The 13994-nt window shown below is 48.4% G+C and overlaps 7 protein-coding genes across 7 annotated transcripts; 3 read left to right on the top strand and 4 right to left on the bottom strand.

Moving 5' to 3' along the window:
- Nucleotides 1-82: 82 nt before the first annotated feature.
- On the top strand, nucleotides 83-1971 carry BKA67DRAFT_652374 (major facilitator superfamily domain-containing protein; the record flags this gene model as incomplete). The annotated part of the gene is made up of 2 exons (XM_046106155.1): nucleotides 83-354; nucleotides 423-1971. 2 exons carry the CDS (start codon nucleotides 83-85, stop codon nucleotides 1969-1971), a joined length of 1821 nt encoding a protein of 606 aa, XP_045963253.1.
- Nucleotides 1972-2027: 56 nt separating this feature from the next.
- On the bottom strand, nucleotides 2028-2465 carry BKA67DRAFT_6469 (uncharacterized protein). The gene is made up of 2 exons (XM_046105930.1): nucleotides 2241-2465; nucleotides 2028-2187 (listed from the first exon to the last, which is right to left on the bottom strand). The coding sequence occupies exons 1-2, from the start codon at nucleotides 2339-2341 to the stop codon at nucleotides 2085-2087; spliced, it is 204 nt and encodes a 67-aa protein (XP_045963252.1). The 5' UTR covers nucleotides 2342-2465; the 3' UTR covers nucleotides 2028-2084.
- A 598-nt stretch (nucleotides 2466-3063) lies between these two features.
- Nucleotides 3064-3924, top strand: BKA67DRAFT_652373 (uncharacterized protein; the record flags this gene model as incomplete). The annotated part of the gene is made up of 1 exon (XM_046106154.1): nucleotides 3064-3924. One exon carries the CDS (start codon nucleotides 3064-3066, stop codon nucleotides 3922-3924), a length of 861 nt encoding a protein of 286 aa, XP_045963251.1.
- A 2541-nt stretch (nucleotides 3925-6465) lies between these two features.
- On the top strand, nucleotides 6466-7410 carry BKA67DRAFT_529297 (uncharacterized protein; the record flags this gene model as incomplete). Its single annotated transcript, XM_046099043.1, has 1 exon — nucleotides 6466-7410. One exon carries the CDS (start codon nucleotides 6466-6468, stop codon nucleotides 7408-7410), a length of 945 nt encoding a protein of 314 aa, XP_045963250.1.
- Nucleotides 7411-8467: 1057 nt separating this feature from the next.
- BKA67DRAFT_543607 (uncharacterized protein) lies at nucleotides 8468-9299 on the bottom strand. Its single transcript, XM_046101201.1, has one exon. It carries the CDS (start codon nucleotides 9112-9114, stop codon nucleotides 8929-8931), a length of 186 nt encoding a protein of 61 aa, XP_045963249.1. The 5' UTR covers nucleotides 9115-9299; the 3' UTR covers nucleotides 8468-8928.
- A 597-nt stretch (nucleotides 9300-9896) lies between these two features.
- BKA67DRAFT_6344 (ras family protein) lies at nucleotides 9897-11207 on the bottom strand. Its single transcript, XM_046105639.1, has 4 exons — nucleotides 10988-11207; nucleotides 10685-10799; nucleotides 10335-10610; nucleotides 9897-10268 (listed from the first exon to the last, which is right to left on the bottom strand). Exons 1-4 carry the CDS (start codon nucleotides 10997-10999, stop codon nucleotides 10027-10029), a joined length of 645 nt encoding a protein of 214 aa, XP_045963248.1. The 5' UTR covers nucleotides 11000-11207; the 3' UTR covers nucleotides 9897-10026.
- Nucleotides 11192-12176, bottom strand: BKA67DRAFT_6366 (uncharacterized protein). The gene is made up of 2 exons (XM_046105677.1): nucleotides 11604-12176; nucleotides 11192-11533 (listed from the first exon to the last, which is right to left on the bottom strand). Exons 1-2 carry the CDS (start codon nucleotides 12026-12028, stop codon nucleotides 11416-11418), a joined length of 543 nt encoding a protein of 180 aa, XP_045963247.1. The 5' UTR covers nucleotides 12029-12176; the 3' UTR covers nucleotides 11192-11415.
- Nucleotides 12177-13994: the final 1818 nt, after the last annotated feature.

Here is a 13994-nt window from a genome sequence, read left to right as displayed (position 1 = left end):
TTGTCAGTGTTCTTGATCTTCGTCTTTAATCATTAAGAGGCTATCCACCTATTGTTCGTAGCGATCACCGCAAAGCAGCAACATGGGTGGCATCCTGGACGTTATACGAGGGCGCAGTGGAGGTCGCGTCTCTCAGAAAACCCCGACACCTGGAGATGCACCAGCCGATGATAAGAATGCGAACGCATACGTATCCGACTCCGGCTCGAGTAGTCTCAGTCTTGAAGAGAGAAATGAGAAGGAGATTTCCGAGCACCCCGACAGCGTAACTGCGGATGCTCAACTCGGCCAGCAGAAAGCTGAAGCTGCGGCTCTTGTTTGGTCCAAGACTGCTGTTCGTGCGACATACGCATGGTAAGCAAATCCAGAAGTAGTTGCTCTTCTCCTGTTTGAGAGGCAGTGTGGCTAATTGCGTATTTCAGGATTTGGATATGCTTCTTCATGCTGGCACTTCAGCAATCAATTTTAAGCAATGTCATGTATTATGCCTATGCGGATTTCTCCAGCGCACCGGAGATTACCACCGCCTACATCCTGGCTGCCATCATTGGCGGTGTTCTCAAACTCCCTATCGCCAAAACCCTGAACTTGTGGGGACGTGCCGAGGGCTTCCTCGTCTTCGTTGCCATTTACCTGCTCGGAATGATTGTCATTGCATCTTGCAATGGTGCTAACGGGTTCGCTGCTGGGTACACCCTTTATTGGATCGGCTACGACGCAATTTATTTCATCATGGATGTGTTTGTTGCCGATACATCCGGTCTTCGAAACCGAGCTTTTGCATTTGCTTTTGTCAGCACACCATTCATCTGCACGGCATTTACTGGTCCACTTGCTGCCCAGTCGTTCCTCCAGATGACCACATGGCGATGGGCTATCGGCGCCTTCTGTATCATCATGTTCTTCGTCTTTACCCCACTGGCTATTGTCTTCAAATTCTTCGAGATAAAAGCGAGAAAGCAAGGCCTGTTCAAGAGGGAACCAAGCGGTCGCAGCATCATGCAATCGATCGTGCATCACTGCATTGAGTTTGATGTTGTAGGAGCCTTTTTGTTGATGGCTGCCTTCGTGCTCTTCTTGCTGCCTTTTAGCTTGAGCTCATACGGTGTCTCTGGTTACAAGTCTGCAACGTTCATCAGCATGGTCGTCATTGGCTTCCTCCTCTTCTTTGTTTTTGCAGCTTGGGAGAAATTCTGGACGCGGTCTCACTTTATTCGTTGGGAGTTATTCAAGAAGCCTACGGTGCTTGGTGCTTGCATCCTAGCTGCGGTACTCTACTACAGCTTTTATGCCTGGGAGTCGTACTTCTATTACTTCGTCATGGTTGTTTACGACCTTAACGTCGCCAATACGGGGTACATGACGCAGATCTATAATATTGGATCTTGCTTCTGGGGCGTTGTCTTTGGCGTTTATGTCCGCTACACCAAGCATTTCAAATACGCTTGTTTGTTCTTCGGTCTGCCACTGATGTTCCTTGGCGCTGGCCTCATGATCCACTTCCGTGGCCAAGATGCCGACATCGGATATATCATCATGTGCCAAATTTTCATCGCAGTCGCTGGTGGCACTCTCGTCATTGGTGAGGATATGGCTGTCATGGCCTCTGCCGACCGTGACGGTGTCCCTATGATGCTGGCTATCCTTGGCCTCTCTTCCAGTCTTGGAGGCGCCATCGGCTATGCTGTCGCCGCTGCCATCTACACCAACACATTCCCCACTGCTCTCATAGCTTCCTTGCCGGCCGAGAGTCAGGCTGATTGGGCTACCATTTATGCCGGCGGCTCGGCTTCTCAACTGCTCTATCCCGTGGGTTCCTCAACTAGAGATGCTATCAACTACGCCTGGGGATACTCCCAGAAGTACAACGCCATTTCTGCTACAGCTGTTCTGACCCTTGCTATCCCAGCTATTGCAATTTGGAAGAACTACAACGTCGACAAGAAGCAAAATAAGGGTACTCTCATCTGAATATTGGTCGTCGAAATCTAGCGGATATATCATAACGAAGCGCATTTGCTACGTATTGAAGAGCTTCTGGTTCACGAGGTTAAATAATGTACGAATTACGCGATAATGATAATCTATTGCTTTATATCAATGCCGCATCCGTTCATTCGTGGTTGTTCTCTAATACTCCCTTTGCCTAAATCTCTCACATACGAGTTTAGAAAGACATCTCCGAATCTGCGCGAATGCGTTAGCTCATGTTTATTAAACGGTATTCAAGAATCACTTACGGTGCTATGGCATCCGAGATGATGCCAGTGTTGACTGCGACCATGTCAAACTCTGATCTCTTTGACACCCGATGCGACCTCGCCAAGGTTTTTTGTCTCATTATGTAATTATGCCTTCTAGATTGAATATGTAGTGTTTTGACATGTTCGAGTGCACCGGCGACTGTCCTCTCAAGAGCAACCTCGCAACAGTCAGTGGTGCAACTTAACAATTATTGAAAACCCGGGGCCTTAGTAAAGTGCTGAAACTCTATAATATGTATAAAAGCAGAGTGCTACAACTGTTGCATTAATGCCCCTCTCTTATTCATGATTTGTTGCCGAGCATACTAACAAGACGCACCTCGTATCAGAAATCTGGCAGTTGTCTGAATGCCGACACCACGGTCTTTTGAGCGATGAGTCCAAGCGACCCCGAATTGGAAGGTAACAATTCAATGCAGATACTATGGGTAGGGAGAAACTCCAAAAAGCCTTGGCGATAACATCGCCTATCTGATATTGTGGAGAACTGATCAACAACGACTCTACCTTTAGCCGCGGTCTTCATACACAGGATCTCGTATCGGGGGTCTTGAAGGAACGTTACCTTATTTCCCCTCTCTGCGATGCGACCATAATGTTACTTCAAACAGAGAATCAAATGTTATTTTCCATCACTCCCGTTGGACTTCGTGTCTTGGCAAATAGTACAATAGGATGATGACTTCCATTGGTACCACAACAAGGCTACCGACGATCTCTAGTCAAAATCGATTGATGAATGTCAGGCCCTGTTGGCGATACATGAAGCACGCTGCTACGAATTCGCACAATAGAAAGAATGAGATATCCAACGCTGGTACGAGCTCTCCTCCTCGAGCTGTTCCTATATAATGTCTTGGCTGCGAGCATTCGGAGCATATTTCTCTTCAAAGACGTCCTGAAGTCAAACACCACTGCTTTGGAGACCTCTGGGTTCGACACGCTCATTATTTTTGGTGTCGGCATTCTTGACAATGGCGATATCATGTACTACTCGAACACGGCAGGGAGTTCGGATGTGCTTGTCGCATCTGACGGTGCCTACGTCGGTGGCAGCGCGCTGTCAGATAAGGTCCGCTCATTTAAGACGGCCAGCGGATCTGGCGTGAACCGGCTCGAGATCTGCATGAACTCTGCGCATGTGAGCGAGCTGATGGCTAGTCCTGGCCCCGGCTCCGACACGCGGCTGTACCGCAACTTTGTGGCGCTCAAGACGGCGTGGACGCTTGACGCTGTCAGCAACGACGACGAATCCATCTACGACGTTGCTAGTACTGTGAAGTTTGCGCAGATGCTTGGGAATATTGGGTACAAGTACACGATTGTGCCGTATACGAACACGAGCTTCTGGAAATCTCTCAAGACGCAACTCAAGGATCTTCTCGACAGGGCATATCTCCAATGCTATGATGGCGGGGCAGGTAATAACCCGGGAAGCTGGCAGAGCACGTTGGGAATGAAAGTTGTCCCGATCATTTGGGTGACAAATGACTCAAAGCCATCACAGGGTACCACAGCTGCGCAGGCAAAGACTAAGTTTACCAGTTGGAACCAGCAGAGTGCTGTTGCAGGAGGAGGGTACTGGAACGAGTATGATATTGAGAAAATGGGGTTATCGTATAAAGAGTATGGTGGAGTCTTGACGACCGTCTTCCCATGATTAAATACATGGTGAGTTCTGTTGCGATGAATTCAATAGGTGCCCAAGCAGATGTGAAACCGAACATTCAAGGGATATAAGTGAAACATTTGATTCATAGTAAAATTAGAATTCTGTAATGTGACTTGAGGCCATGTTGTTCCAGAACCTTTTGGAGAAAAGACTTTTACCACCTCATTATGCCCAATTGCGTTGTTATTTGCTTCAGTACTCAAATTCTTCTACATCGTTTTGACACGTCTTTGCTGTGGGAAATGACAACCCGTTATTCATAAGAATTTCCGTTGAGTACAAGCGGTTGCGATCGTCAGCCTCCTCACGCGGCTCACCGGGTGGAAATTTCCTAAAGTACTATCGGCGATACCTTTCATGCTTCATACAGTGATGAACGCATCACCATATTTCCACCTCCCTCTCGTGATGCGCATAGTAAGCATGGGTATCATAGACGAGTATGTCACCGGTTTCCTTTGTCCGGTCAATGTTTTCTGAAATTCGAGGTAATCCTTACTACTGTTTTAATTGCCAGCTTCACTCCTACTTAATTCACCGTGCACAGATTTTCTAGTTCGAGATCGGACTCATCGTTAACATGATATGGTCCCTGGAAAAGTAAATCTTCGTCCTGGGCAATGCCTGTATTCTCTAGTTCCAAGCTTCAGTTATACCAGAATAACATCCAGCTTTTCGATACCCAGATCTTCAATCTCTCAGTCCATCATACCGTGGATAAAATAATTCCCGCACGAGTATACGTGATAGCGTTTAAGTCTGATGTATCCACTCGACCTCGTGGTTGCCCGGCAGAACTAGAGTCCTCTTGGCCAAGGCCGTCTCTCGAAAAGCCCAGAGGTCGCTGGTCTATTTTTTATGCACCATGTCGCAAAATTAAGGTCAAGCATTGTCCGATGAAAGTCCGATGAAAGCCACAGCATAATCTTAGGGCTGGCCGAAGAATGCCGCCGTGTTATCACCAGCCGGTCTCCGGCCTCTACAATCTGAGGCAAACTTTGCAACTACGTTTCCGCTTTTTTTTTGGTACCAGACCCCAACCACACCCAACCTGGCGAGGTCTTTCTCGGATTTTAGCCATCATCTAGATTTGTGTCATCTTCTCAACCCCATCGACCTGATCGATGCCTGTCGCGTCAACCCCGATAGGCAACCGCGAGTCGCGGCGAGCCAAGAAGGGAAGGGCATCTTTGAGGTTTTGGTGGAGCCGTGACTCATGGTCGATGCATATGATGGGGAACGTTTGCGGTAGATCTCCCCAAGTACAAGGCAACGCATCGTATCCTAGTGACGTGCGTTTTTCAGGCTGGTCTCGCAGTCGAACAACCTTCGAGAAACTAGTGGTCCTCGCTGTCGGGATTCATGTCTGGAAGAAGAAGACGGATCTCCCAAGCTATGAATGCGTGTAGGTGACGGTAATCACAACCTTTGGGGACATACTGAGTTGATGCGGTGTAACGCAAAACCCGGAGAGCAAATAACTGGCATAGTCACAAAAGTCAAGATCAAGGCAGCTTTATAGAAGAGAACTTTCAAACAAGCTACCCCACATGTATTGTTCGGCTGAGCACTATTTGTATACCTAGTTGCATATGCTTTCACAAACAATCTCATCTTGACAGGCAGTGCAGGGTAGGCAGAAGCTGCATGGAGGGCTCTATAGCCGTAGCGCATTTGTATGATAAGTGAAGTAGTTGGACTACGACCAGTCGATGAAGATGAAAAGCCAAGAAAAGGCGGTGCCTTTATACGGTAAGTAGATTGGCGGTTTGCATTTCATCCAGCACCTAAATAATATTTGCAAGTCTGATTGACTGACCATGAATGTTTGCGCCAGCAGGCTTAGTACTCAGCATTAGAACTTCGCATGGATGCAATTTCCGTCTAGACTAGTCTAGTTAGATGCGACAGTTTAACGTCATGTCTCACTTCAATCGTAATTGGGGCTTTGGCTTTCTCATCAAGACTTGCACTAGAAAATGTCAACTTTTTGGGGTACCATCCGCAGATTCACGCGACCTTTACTTCGCAATCTTTGATACACGCACTTGATTTAAGATACGAAGCCCAAGACGTCTCGACTTTCAAAGTTTCCAGTTCGTTCATCTCTTTGATTTCGTCCTGGAACATTATTGGGACTTCGAATCCCTGAACACGAGGCTCATAATTCTCAGGAAAACCATTACCGTCCAAATATTCCGTTTACAAGCGGCACCTCAGGCAGCAATACAGGAATGAGGCCAGTTGATTTGCAGCTTCCCGCAGCGTCCGTAGTTTCTACAAACTCAACCACAGCAAAGCCCGCAAATACGATATCTGGTCCGAACGCATATCCTCTGTACCTGGACACTCCGTAATCTCTCGACGTTCTTTCGTCTTGACATGTATCACTCCAATCAAGACTTCAGGCGACTTGTGCTTAGACATCAGCCGACAGCACTCCGGCCCTATTGGATTTTTACAAACTAGCTCCTGCGGTCCCCAAGCTCATCAACTATAATATCTTGCCTGGGAAGCTGATCAAACGAGATGTCAATTACGGTGAGTTTGAATGAATGTAGATGCTCTGGGCTTGCCCTGACGTATGAACGGGAGCCTAGTTTCTGCACTCTCCCCAGGGAGCTCAGAAACGAGATTTATACCTTGGCGGTCGTCAAATATGACGATCAGCTCGACGATGCCGTCGAACCCGGAATTATAACGCTAAAGGGATCCCACGGGTATCACTTCACTCGAGATGTCGGAGTATGCCTTCGACCTGTGCACACGCTCCGGCCACATCCACTCTTGCAGGTCGACCGCCAGATCAGGGCCAAGGCGAGTCCGATATTTTACGGCCAGATCAACTTTGTTTTGGAGGTCCCTGGTCGGTGCTTGGAATTTGCCGAGTGGGCGGCGTTGCGCAGAATATGCGCAGCTGTCGGCGCTCATCTCAAGCATCTGAGGCGGCTTGAGATTATGTTTGCGTACCCCGCGCATACGGGCCAGGATGACAATTTGGCCGTGTCTGACAACTACATTTTCGATCCTACGTCGGTCACCTGTGTCAAGATTGACGAGCTTGACATGCTAAAGCAACGAGCCCGGATAGAATTCGCGATCGACCGCGATTTTATGGGACAGACAGCGGACAGATTGAGACAAGCTGAGCGTGGTATGGCTCTTGCGATTCTGCAGTTACGAGCAGAGCACCGCTGGCTCGAGTCGGTCTTTCCTACGTCGGGGATGATGTTTGCTGTATTCGAGATCCTCTACAAAGCTGGCCTACCCCGTGGCGAGCAGATTATTGTACTGCATTCTGCACTGCGCCAAGGGGTGCGGTTTCGACCGCGTCATCGAAATCAGAACCATCCTTTTTCTTATCGATCTGAACAAATACATCACCGAAGGATGGTTGGTGGCAGACATCGTGACACTGTATTTCCTGCTTCGGTGGATCAACTCTTTCGTTTGTGGCGTGAGAGTAATGCCTGATGAGCCAGGTCAGTCAGTAACCGAGACACATCCTCTCGCCGCGTGTGGCGATCGATGTGCCATCACTGGAAAGGCTGTTCTTGGAAGGAAGCCGATGACTGTACCATTGCACCTCACCTGCGGCGAATATATGCTGCTGACGTTAGTGGGACTCCATATTGGCATTAGGGAATACATCTTATGACTTCTGAGCCTACCCACTCCGTCAGCAGACCTAAGCGTTTGTAACAGGATACTGTCCGATCTTTACCTGATATCGTGAGTTTCTGCATATGTGATAGCCCCTGATATGTATTTAGCGACGGGGCGAGAACAACACCCGCCAGTAATACTTGCAGACGGTTTACAAAATAGCGTAGTATCAGCCATGGGTCGAAATAATTGTGTATACGACCATCAACCATCACGACGCAAGCTGCGCCACCTCCGTCAAGCAAGTCAGCAAACCGCCCCTGATATCACCATCCCAAGAACATAAACTTTCGAACGGTGTCGCAGTGGTTTCCCACCAGACCGTCATTTGTCTCGGGAATCTACATTTCCGGTATCGAAGCAGAGCTTTCGCTCCCACGTTGGAATTTTTTTTTTTTTTTTAGTTTTGTTTTTCCTTTTTCCCCTTTTGGGTTTTTTTTTTTTTTTTTTTTTTCCCCTCAAAGGCCTCTCTCCCAGAAAGAGACATGATAGCGCCAGAAAACTGATGGCGCAAAATCCAAGCTTAGTGAGCGTTTCCCCCACACAAAAAGCGCGTCGCACCAACCACACAGTGCGGCCCGGAGATTAAAAATGGTCACCCTCCGGATCGGTGATGAGGCGCCGATCTGTTTCTTTTGGGGGGATGAGATGGTGTGCAAGAGGGGAAGGATCTAAAAAGGGGGGTGGACTATCTTTTTCCGTACGCAGAGGAAGGATTCTAGAAGGAATTTGGGGTGTGGGTAATAGAGTTTCGCCTTTTGCTCGTGTAATTGGTGTGAAAGGACGCCCACGTGTGCGTGTCGTGAACCGCGAATAGGTTTGGGTTGGTCTGGGAATATTCAGGGTTGAATGACAGCCCCCTTCTATCAAAGATGGCGAAGGCGGAAACGGTATGTTAGGTTCATGACGTTGCTTCAACGCATGTGGGAGATGCGATTTGCGTCTGATTGGTCGCGCGCGCACGATTCGCTTCGGTCAACCCATTGGGGTGCTTGATTTGCATCGACAGCGCCGAATTTGGTAATTGTCCACAAACTTGTCGAGTGCCGGTGCCAGCGTTTCATACTCGAGCTCTTGCTGATCGCACTCTCTTCAACACAAGAAACATTGGTTGGTTTGTGTATAACCTAGATTGGTGGGTAAGGTGACTAAACAGTACTTTGGGCTGACCTAGATCCAGAGAGTTTTACATGCAGCATGGTAGACTTCGTAAATACCTGCACGTATAACAATTACCAACAGATTTTCCCCTATTCAAGCAATAAAAGCTCGTCTGCCATTTTCCGACCCGAAGTTTCGGGTCACAATTCTCAAACTGGGTAGGCCTCAGAACAGGTATCGTATAAGTGTTGGCGAATCGGAAGCATGCTTAGGACATGCCGTATTACACAAGAGTGCAGGTAGGTAGTTGTTGGAATTGCTTTTTGTGGCATCAAACTTAAAGTACCGCTGGACAAGGCACATATAACGGATAAGGAATAAAGTTGGGCAAAGAAAAATTACAAGTCGCATGGGATGTTCAGTTACCTTGCTCAAAGTTGAGAGCTTTCCAAATCGTCGGTGCCTCGATGACAAACGTCTTTCAGCACCAGCCCATGGAGGCGGAGTTGAGCGAAACAAAATTATGAGAGAACATTGTTTGTAGACAGAAAATATCAATCGACTCTGTGGTGAAAGTTAGGGTACCATAGGGGAAAACATTGAGTTTAATCCGTTTTCAATTCATGATCCGAACGCCTAACTAGACAAGGGGAATTTTATAGCTCAGCGAACCACTGCCAAAGCAAGAAACGAAGAAACACATTAAGAAACCAAAGGCGACCAGCATTACGGTCATTACGACCATGACAGAAAGATCATCCACCTCAGGTGTGACCCTGTGATCTGACGCCATAGAAAAACCAAATTATCCATCTCGACATAGTAGAAGGGGTTGTATCTGCAAAAACAAAGGTGCAAAAATCTGGCAGAGGTCCGCGAAGACTATGTCTTTTTTGCCAAGTAAAGGTCGCTCGCTGCATGAAAAAAAAAAAGACCAGTACGCAACGGCCTGGAGATGTGTGGTGTATCCCCATGTCTTTTCCTCTTGCAAATGCTGGCGAGAGAGCATAAAAAAATCCCCCAGAATGATCAAGGTTACCAGACTCCTTTTCCATGCAACTCATCTCAGCCCATTATGGGGAATGGGCCCGTCAGACAACAAGTCGGCATCTTCTTGTTTGTCCGTATTCTCTCTCTCTCTCTCTCTCGCAATAAAGGGTATTCGAAACCAAAAACCTCAAGCACCAGCTCGCCCAGTCAGTTCAATGGTGTTGTTTTCATCGAGAACCCGCGGGCTACGCGCCGAGATCGTCGTCTCCGTGAGGGCTCGGTCTATTCGTCTTCGGGATCGAGTGCCTTGTCGTGTTTGTGGTGTAGTGTTGTTTACATGATGATGCACTTGGAGCAGCAGCCGGCCTCGGATTCGCCTTCGCTCATCTCCATCTTGCCACTGGGACCGGCGGCACCACTGTTGCCGCCGCTGCCAGTCGAGTATCCTTGCATTTCGCGATTGTAGCGGCGGATTTCTCGAACAATATCGTAGAAAGCCTTGTCGACATTAATGCGCGACTTTGCTGAGGTCTCGATGAATTTGCAGCCAAAAGACTTTGCCAAAGCCTCACCCTCTGGAGAAAACCAGACGTGTCAGCACATTGAACTGTCAAAGAAATGTCAGGTGTGGATGGACAAACCTTGTCGTGTGACCTCGCGCTCGCCCTCCAGATCGCACTTGTTGCCAACCACAACCATGGGGAAGTAGTCCTTGTCCTTGACGCGCAGAATTTGCTGCTGGAATGTGGTGATCTCCTCGAAGCTTTGTCGGCTAGTGATGGAGTAGACGAGCAAGAAACCCTCGCCGGTGCGCATGTACTGCTCTCGCATGGCCGAGTACTCCTCCTGGCCGGCGGTATCGAGAACGTCGAGGAGTGCTACCTCATCGTCGATCATGCACTGCTTACGGTACGAGTCTGCCGGGGGAAAAGAAGAACTGCTCTCAGCACAGGAAAGGAGAGGTGGAGAGATGGGAGGCGAGACAACTTACCCTCGATAGTCGGGTCGTACTCGTCTACGAAGTGGCTTTGGATGAGTTGGATGGTCAAGCAAGATTTACCAACACCACCGCCGCCAACCACAACCAGCTTGTACTCTCTGAGGAACTGCATTTGACAAGTCAGCCATGATTGCGTCCGTGGCATCAAGTAGTGGGGATTGACAGGCATTCCCAAGCGCCAACAATCGGCGTGACCATGCAGGTTCGCCGTTTGCCGTCGCCGTTGTCATCAGCTCTCACAAATGCCTTGTCGCCGATGATGGAGCAAATGTCTTGTCGCCGATGGAAACGTACCTTGGAAGCCATTACGAAGGATTAGAACTCGATGGAGGATCGATTGATTGATTTCCGGGTATGGCGAAAAACGGGAAAGAAAACTCGGCGACCGTGGGGAATTGTCGATGTAGTGGGAATTGCTGATCGGCGACTTGGAGGCAGCTGGGGTGACCGGCGAGTTGATGAAGAGAATGCACGTGGGTTGACGTGATGTGAAGAAGTCGCAAAAGTAAAATGAAGTAAAAGAAGGCCGGGTCACAGTCAATCACAGCAGAGGATTAGACGCAAGTCAGGTCGACGTTTAGGTTCAGTCGACGAGGTAGGATGGAATGGGGACGGGGTGGGAATGGGATGGGATGGGATGGGGTTTGATAACTTAGTTGGGTTGCTTTGATTTGAATGAGGAAAGGGCAATTCTCAATGGGTGGAGTTGGATGTCAAATTGGTCACAGATTAGATAGTGGAGGCTTGGTTCGCTTGCAGATCGGAACTATGTATGTATGTACGGAGTATGTACGAGACAAGAAAAAGCCTTGACTCGACTTTGTCATCCGCGTGAGGTAACTAACCTGAGGTAAGTAACCGGAGGTCACGTATGTATGTAACAACGTATTTGTATGTAGAAAATACGCACGACTTCTGTACTCTGGAGTTAGTCTTGACAAAGTCTTGCCTTGACCAGCTTGGCACTGGACAAGAGCGGAGGAATTTGAGACACTCTTCGAATTCAGGTTCGTGGATGACAGATCTGTGAAGGAGACTCCGTACAGCAGGTCGGACATTCTGGCTTTGCTGCCAAAGAAGGAAGTGGTTGACCTTCAAGGCCAAGGCTGAGACGAGGAAAAGACCCGAACCCGGACTGTCACAAAAGAGGTTGGGATCCGTTGAGATGAGCTCGGTTGAGTTGTGTGCTGAGCTCTCCGTTGAAATGTGATGGTACCTCGTCAAAACCAACCTCGGGCACAAGGCACAAAGCACACTGCCAGAAAGAAGCAGAGCTCTAAGCTGCAACTCCACCTGTAATCTGTACCTGCTTGCATCTCTGCATGCAGTACCCATATAATAGATAATATGGGGACATGTGCTAACTTGAACCCTACCTAACTTAACCTAGAACCAGCAAAACAACAACACAAAAAAAGCTTGGAGAAGAACAAAAAGCCACTGGACCTTGCTGGAACCCTTTTGGTTTCTGGCTTTCCTGGCCTTGCTGGCTTCACCCTTCCATGGTCGCCTTCTAGAGTGGGTGCCACCGGGAGCGTGGGTCTCTCGATGCTACTGCAGATCCGCAAAGATATGGGTTGGCCGTGCTAGGCGATAGTGCTAACTGATGTTTTATGGGGGCACCAATATCGCAGTCCACTGGGCTGTCACTCCGTAGATTAGTACTGCCATTAGTTTGCCATCCTCTAGTCATTCTTCTAGTTCTGCAGGCCAATGGAAGCTGTCTAGAAGCAATGCGAAATTGGGAATCGTGAAATGCTCTGGGTCGATGGAAAACTGGGCAAATTGCGTCCCAATCTATCTCTCGAGACGAAATAATACAACACCGAGGAGCAAAGGAGTCGTCATTCGGCCACATGCAGCTCCCACCCATCTCAGGAGCTACAGTACAACTCAGTATTTTGCTTTGTGCTGCTGCTGCTGTGTATTGCTGTTGCTGTTGCTGTTGCTCTTCCCGTCCAACTTTTGAGCAAACACTAACTAATATGCACAGCGTCCTCAGTGACTTGGCCGTCGGGTTGAGATTGTGATTTACCGGGCTGCTGGCCAATTCCTCACCATGCTCGCTCAAAAAGCACTGCACTACCTGCAGCTTTATGGGTGGTGTTGGTGGAGCGCAGGTGTGGCTCCCTACATAGCTCAAGAAACCCCTAACCTAGAGAGGCGTTGGGCAATCAATAACATCCTTTCTCGCCTCTTCATACCAATAGCAACCTTCAAAATCTGCCACTTGATAAGCTATCGTTGACTGCATGTAGAGGGCACAACGGCAGCAATATCGGAAGAACACTCCATAGTGTTTGCAGAAATTGTTTTGATACGTCTAGCCTGCCAATGTCCCCAAAGCAACAATTCTTCATGTTACCCAGTGAGAGACCCGCAGCTTAAGTTGCCTCTAGACTAGAAAAGAGGGGAAGGGGCTCGTGCGTAAACTTATGAGCCTCGCTCCCGCTCGTACATCTCGTTCCAGCGCCAGGACAACCACTAAACAGCGAGCATCCTTGGACATGCGCCGTCGACCATGTCCTTCATCCAGTCAGAACCATTTCATTCAAGACATGAACACCCTCTCTCCCTCCATCACACTTTCCATCCACAGATCACCCAGACCATGCAGCGAGTCCATTCGGAAAAGGAATATACATACTGTACACGGCGCGCTTCCATCAGAAATACCCATTGGCATTTCTATGGTCGCAGCGGAGCGCAAAGAGCGGGCTCGTTTTCCAGAACAGCAAATTTTAATTCCAGTCATACGACCATGACGCTTTTAATCTTGACCATCGGCGTCAACAGACCGAGAAAGCCAAGATGCTTGTTCACTCACCAAACCATTTTGTCTAACTTTACATACATGCAAGTCCGCCCTGTGTTAACAAAGGGGAACCGCCATAAAAGAAGGAGCCATCTGTTCATATACACACCATCCTGGTACCTTGAAGGCAAGTTATCTCCGGCATTATGGGTCCCGTACACCAGTCGGCCGATGTGATCTTGCCTATGATCATGACATGTCGGACTCCACACTTGAAGTTCACCTCGCAGGAACTCTTTATCTACCACGAGCGTTCGCAATTACTCACAATAAACTGCGCTTCTTGTATATGTCATAAATATGAAAAGTAGTAACCCTCATCTCTTCCTCAAGATCGATCTCGAAATTGCGCGCAAGCACGATGACAACGATGTTCACATGTCTACAAATAGGCCTCGGGAAGGACAACCCCTTGTACAAAATGTGGCTAGGTTGAATCGTTGTTTTACGGGTTTTGATGGCCATAGAATATACTCATCACGGATC

The sequence above is a fragment of the Truncatella angustata genome (assembly GCF_020726525.1).
Source record: "Truncatella angustata strain MPI-SDFR-AT-0073 chromosome Unknown BKA67scaffold_1, whole genome shotgun sequence".
Taxonomy (NCBI): domain Eukaryota; kingdom Fungi; phylum Ascomycota; class Sordariomycetes; order Amphisphaeriales; family Sporocadaceae; genus Truncatella; species Truncatella angustata.
This window is presented reverse-complemented; position numbering and strand designations above follow the sequence as displayed.

Coding starts and splice junctions, on each gene's coding strand:
- BKA67DRAFT_6469 (XM_046105930.1), bottom strand. CDS start 2,341: ATGAGACAAAAAACCTTGGCGAGGTCGCATCGGGTGTCAAAGAGATCA. Junction 2,188..2,240: donor ATCTCGGATGCCATAGCACC/GTAAGTGATTCT, acceptor GCATTCGCGCAG/ATTCGGAGATGTCTTTCTAA.
- BKA67DRAFT_543607 (XM_046101201.1), bottom strand. CDS start 9,114: ATGCGACTTGTAATTTTTCTTTGCCCAACTTTATTCCTTATCCGTTAT.
- BKA67DRAFT_6344 (XM_046105639.1), bottom strand. Junction 10,611..10,684: donor GTACGACCCGACTATCGAGG/GTAAGTTGTCTC, acceptor TTCCCCCGGCAG/ACTCGTACCGTAAGCAGTGC. Junction 10,269..10,334: donor GCGCGAGGTCACACGACAAG/GTTTGTCCATCC, acceptor GGTTTTCTCCAG/AGGGTGAGGCTTTGGCAAAG.
- BKA67DRAFT_6366 (XM_046105677.1), bottom strand. CDS start 12,028: ATGGGTACTGCATGCAGAGATGCAAGCAGGTACAGATTACAGGTGGAG. Junction 11,534..11,603: donor AACTCCAGAGTACAGAAGTC/GTGCGTATTTTC, acceptor ACCTCAGGTTAG/TTACCTCACGCGGATGACAA.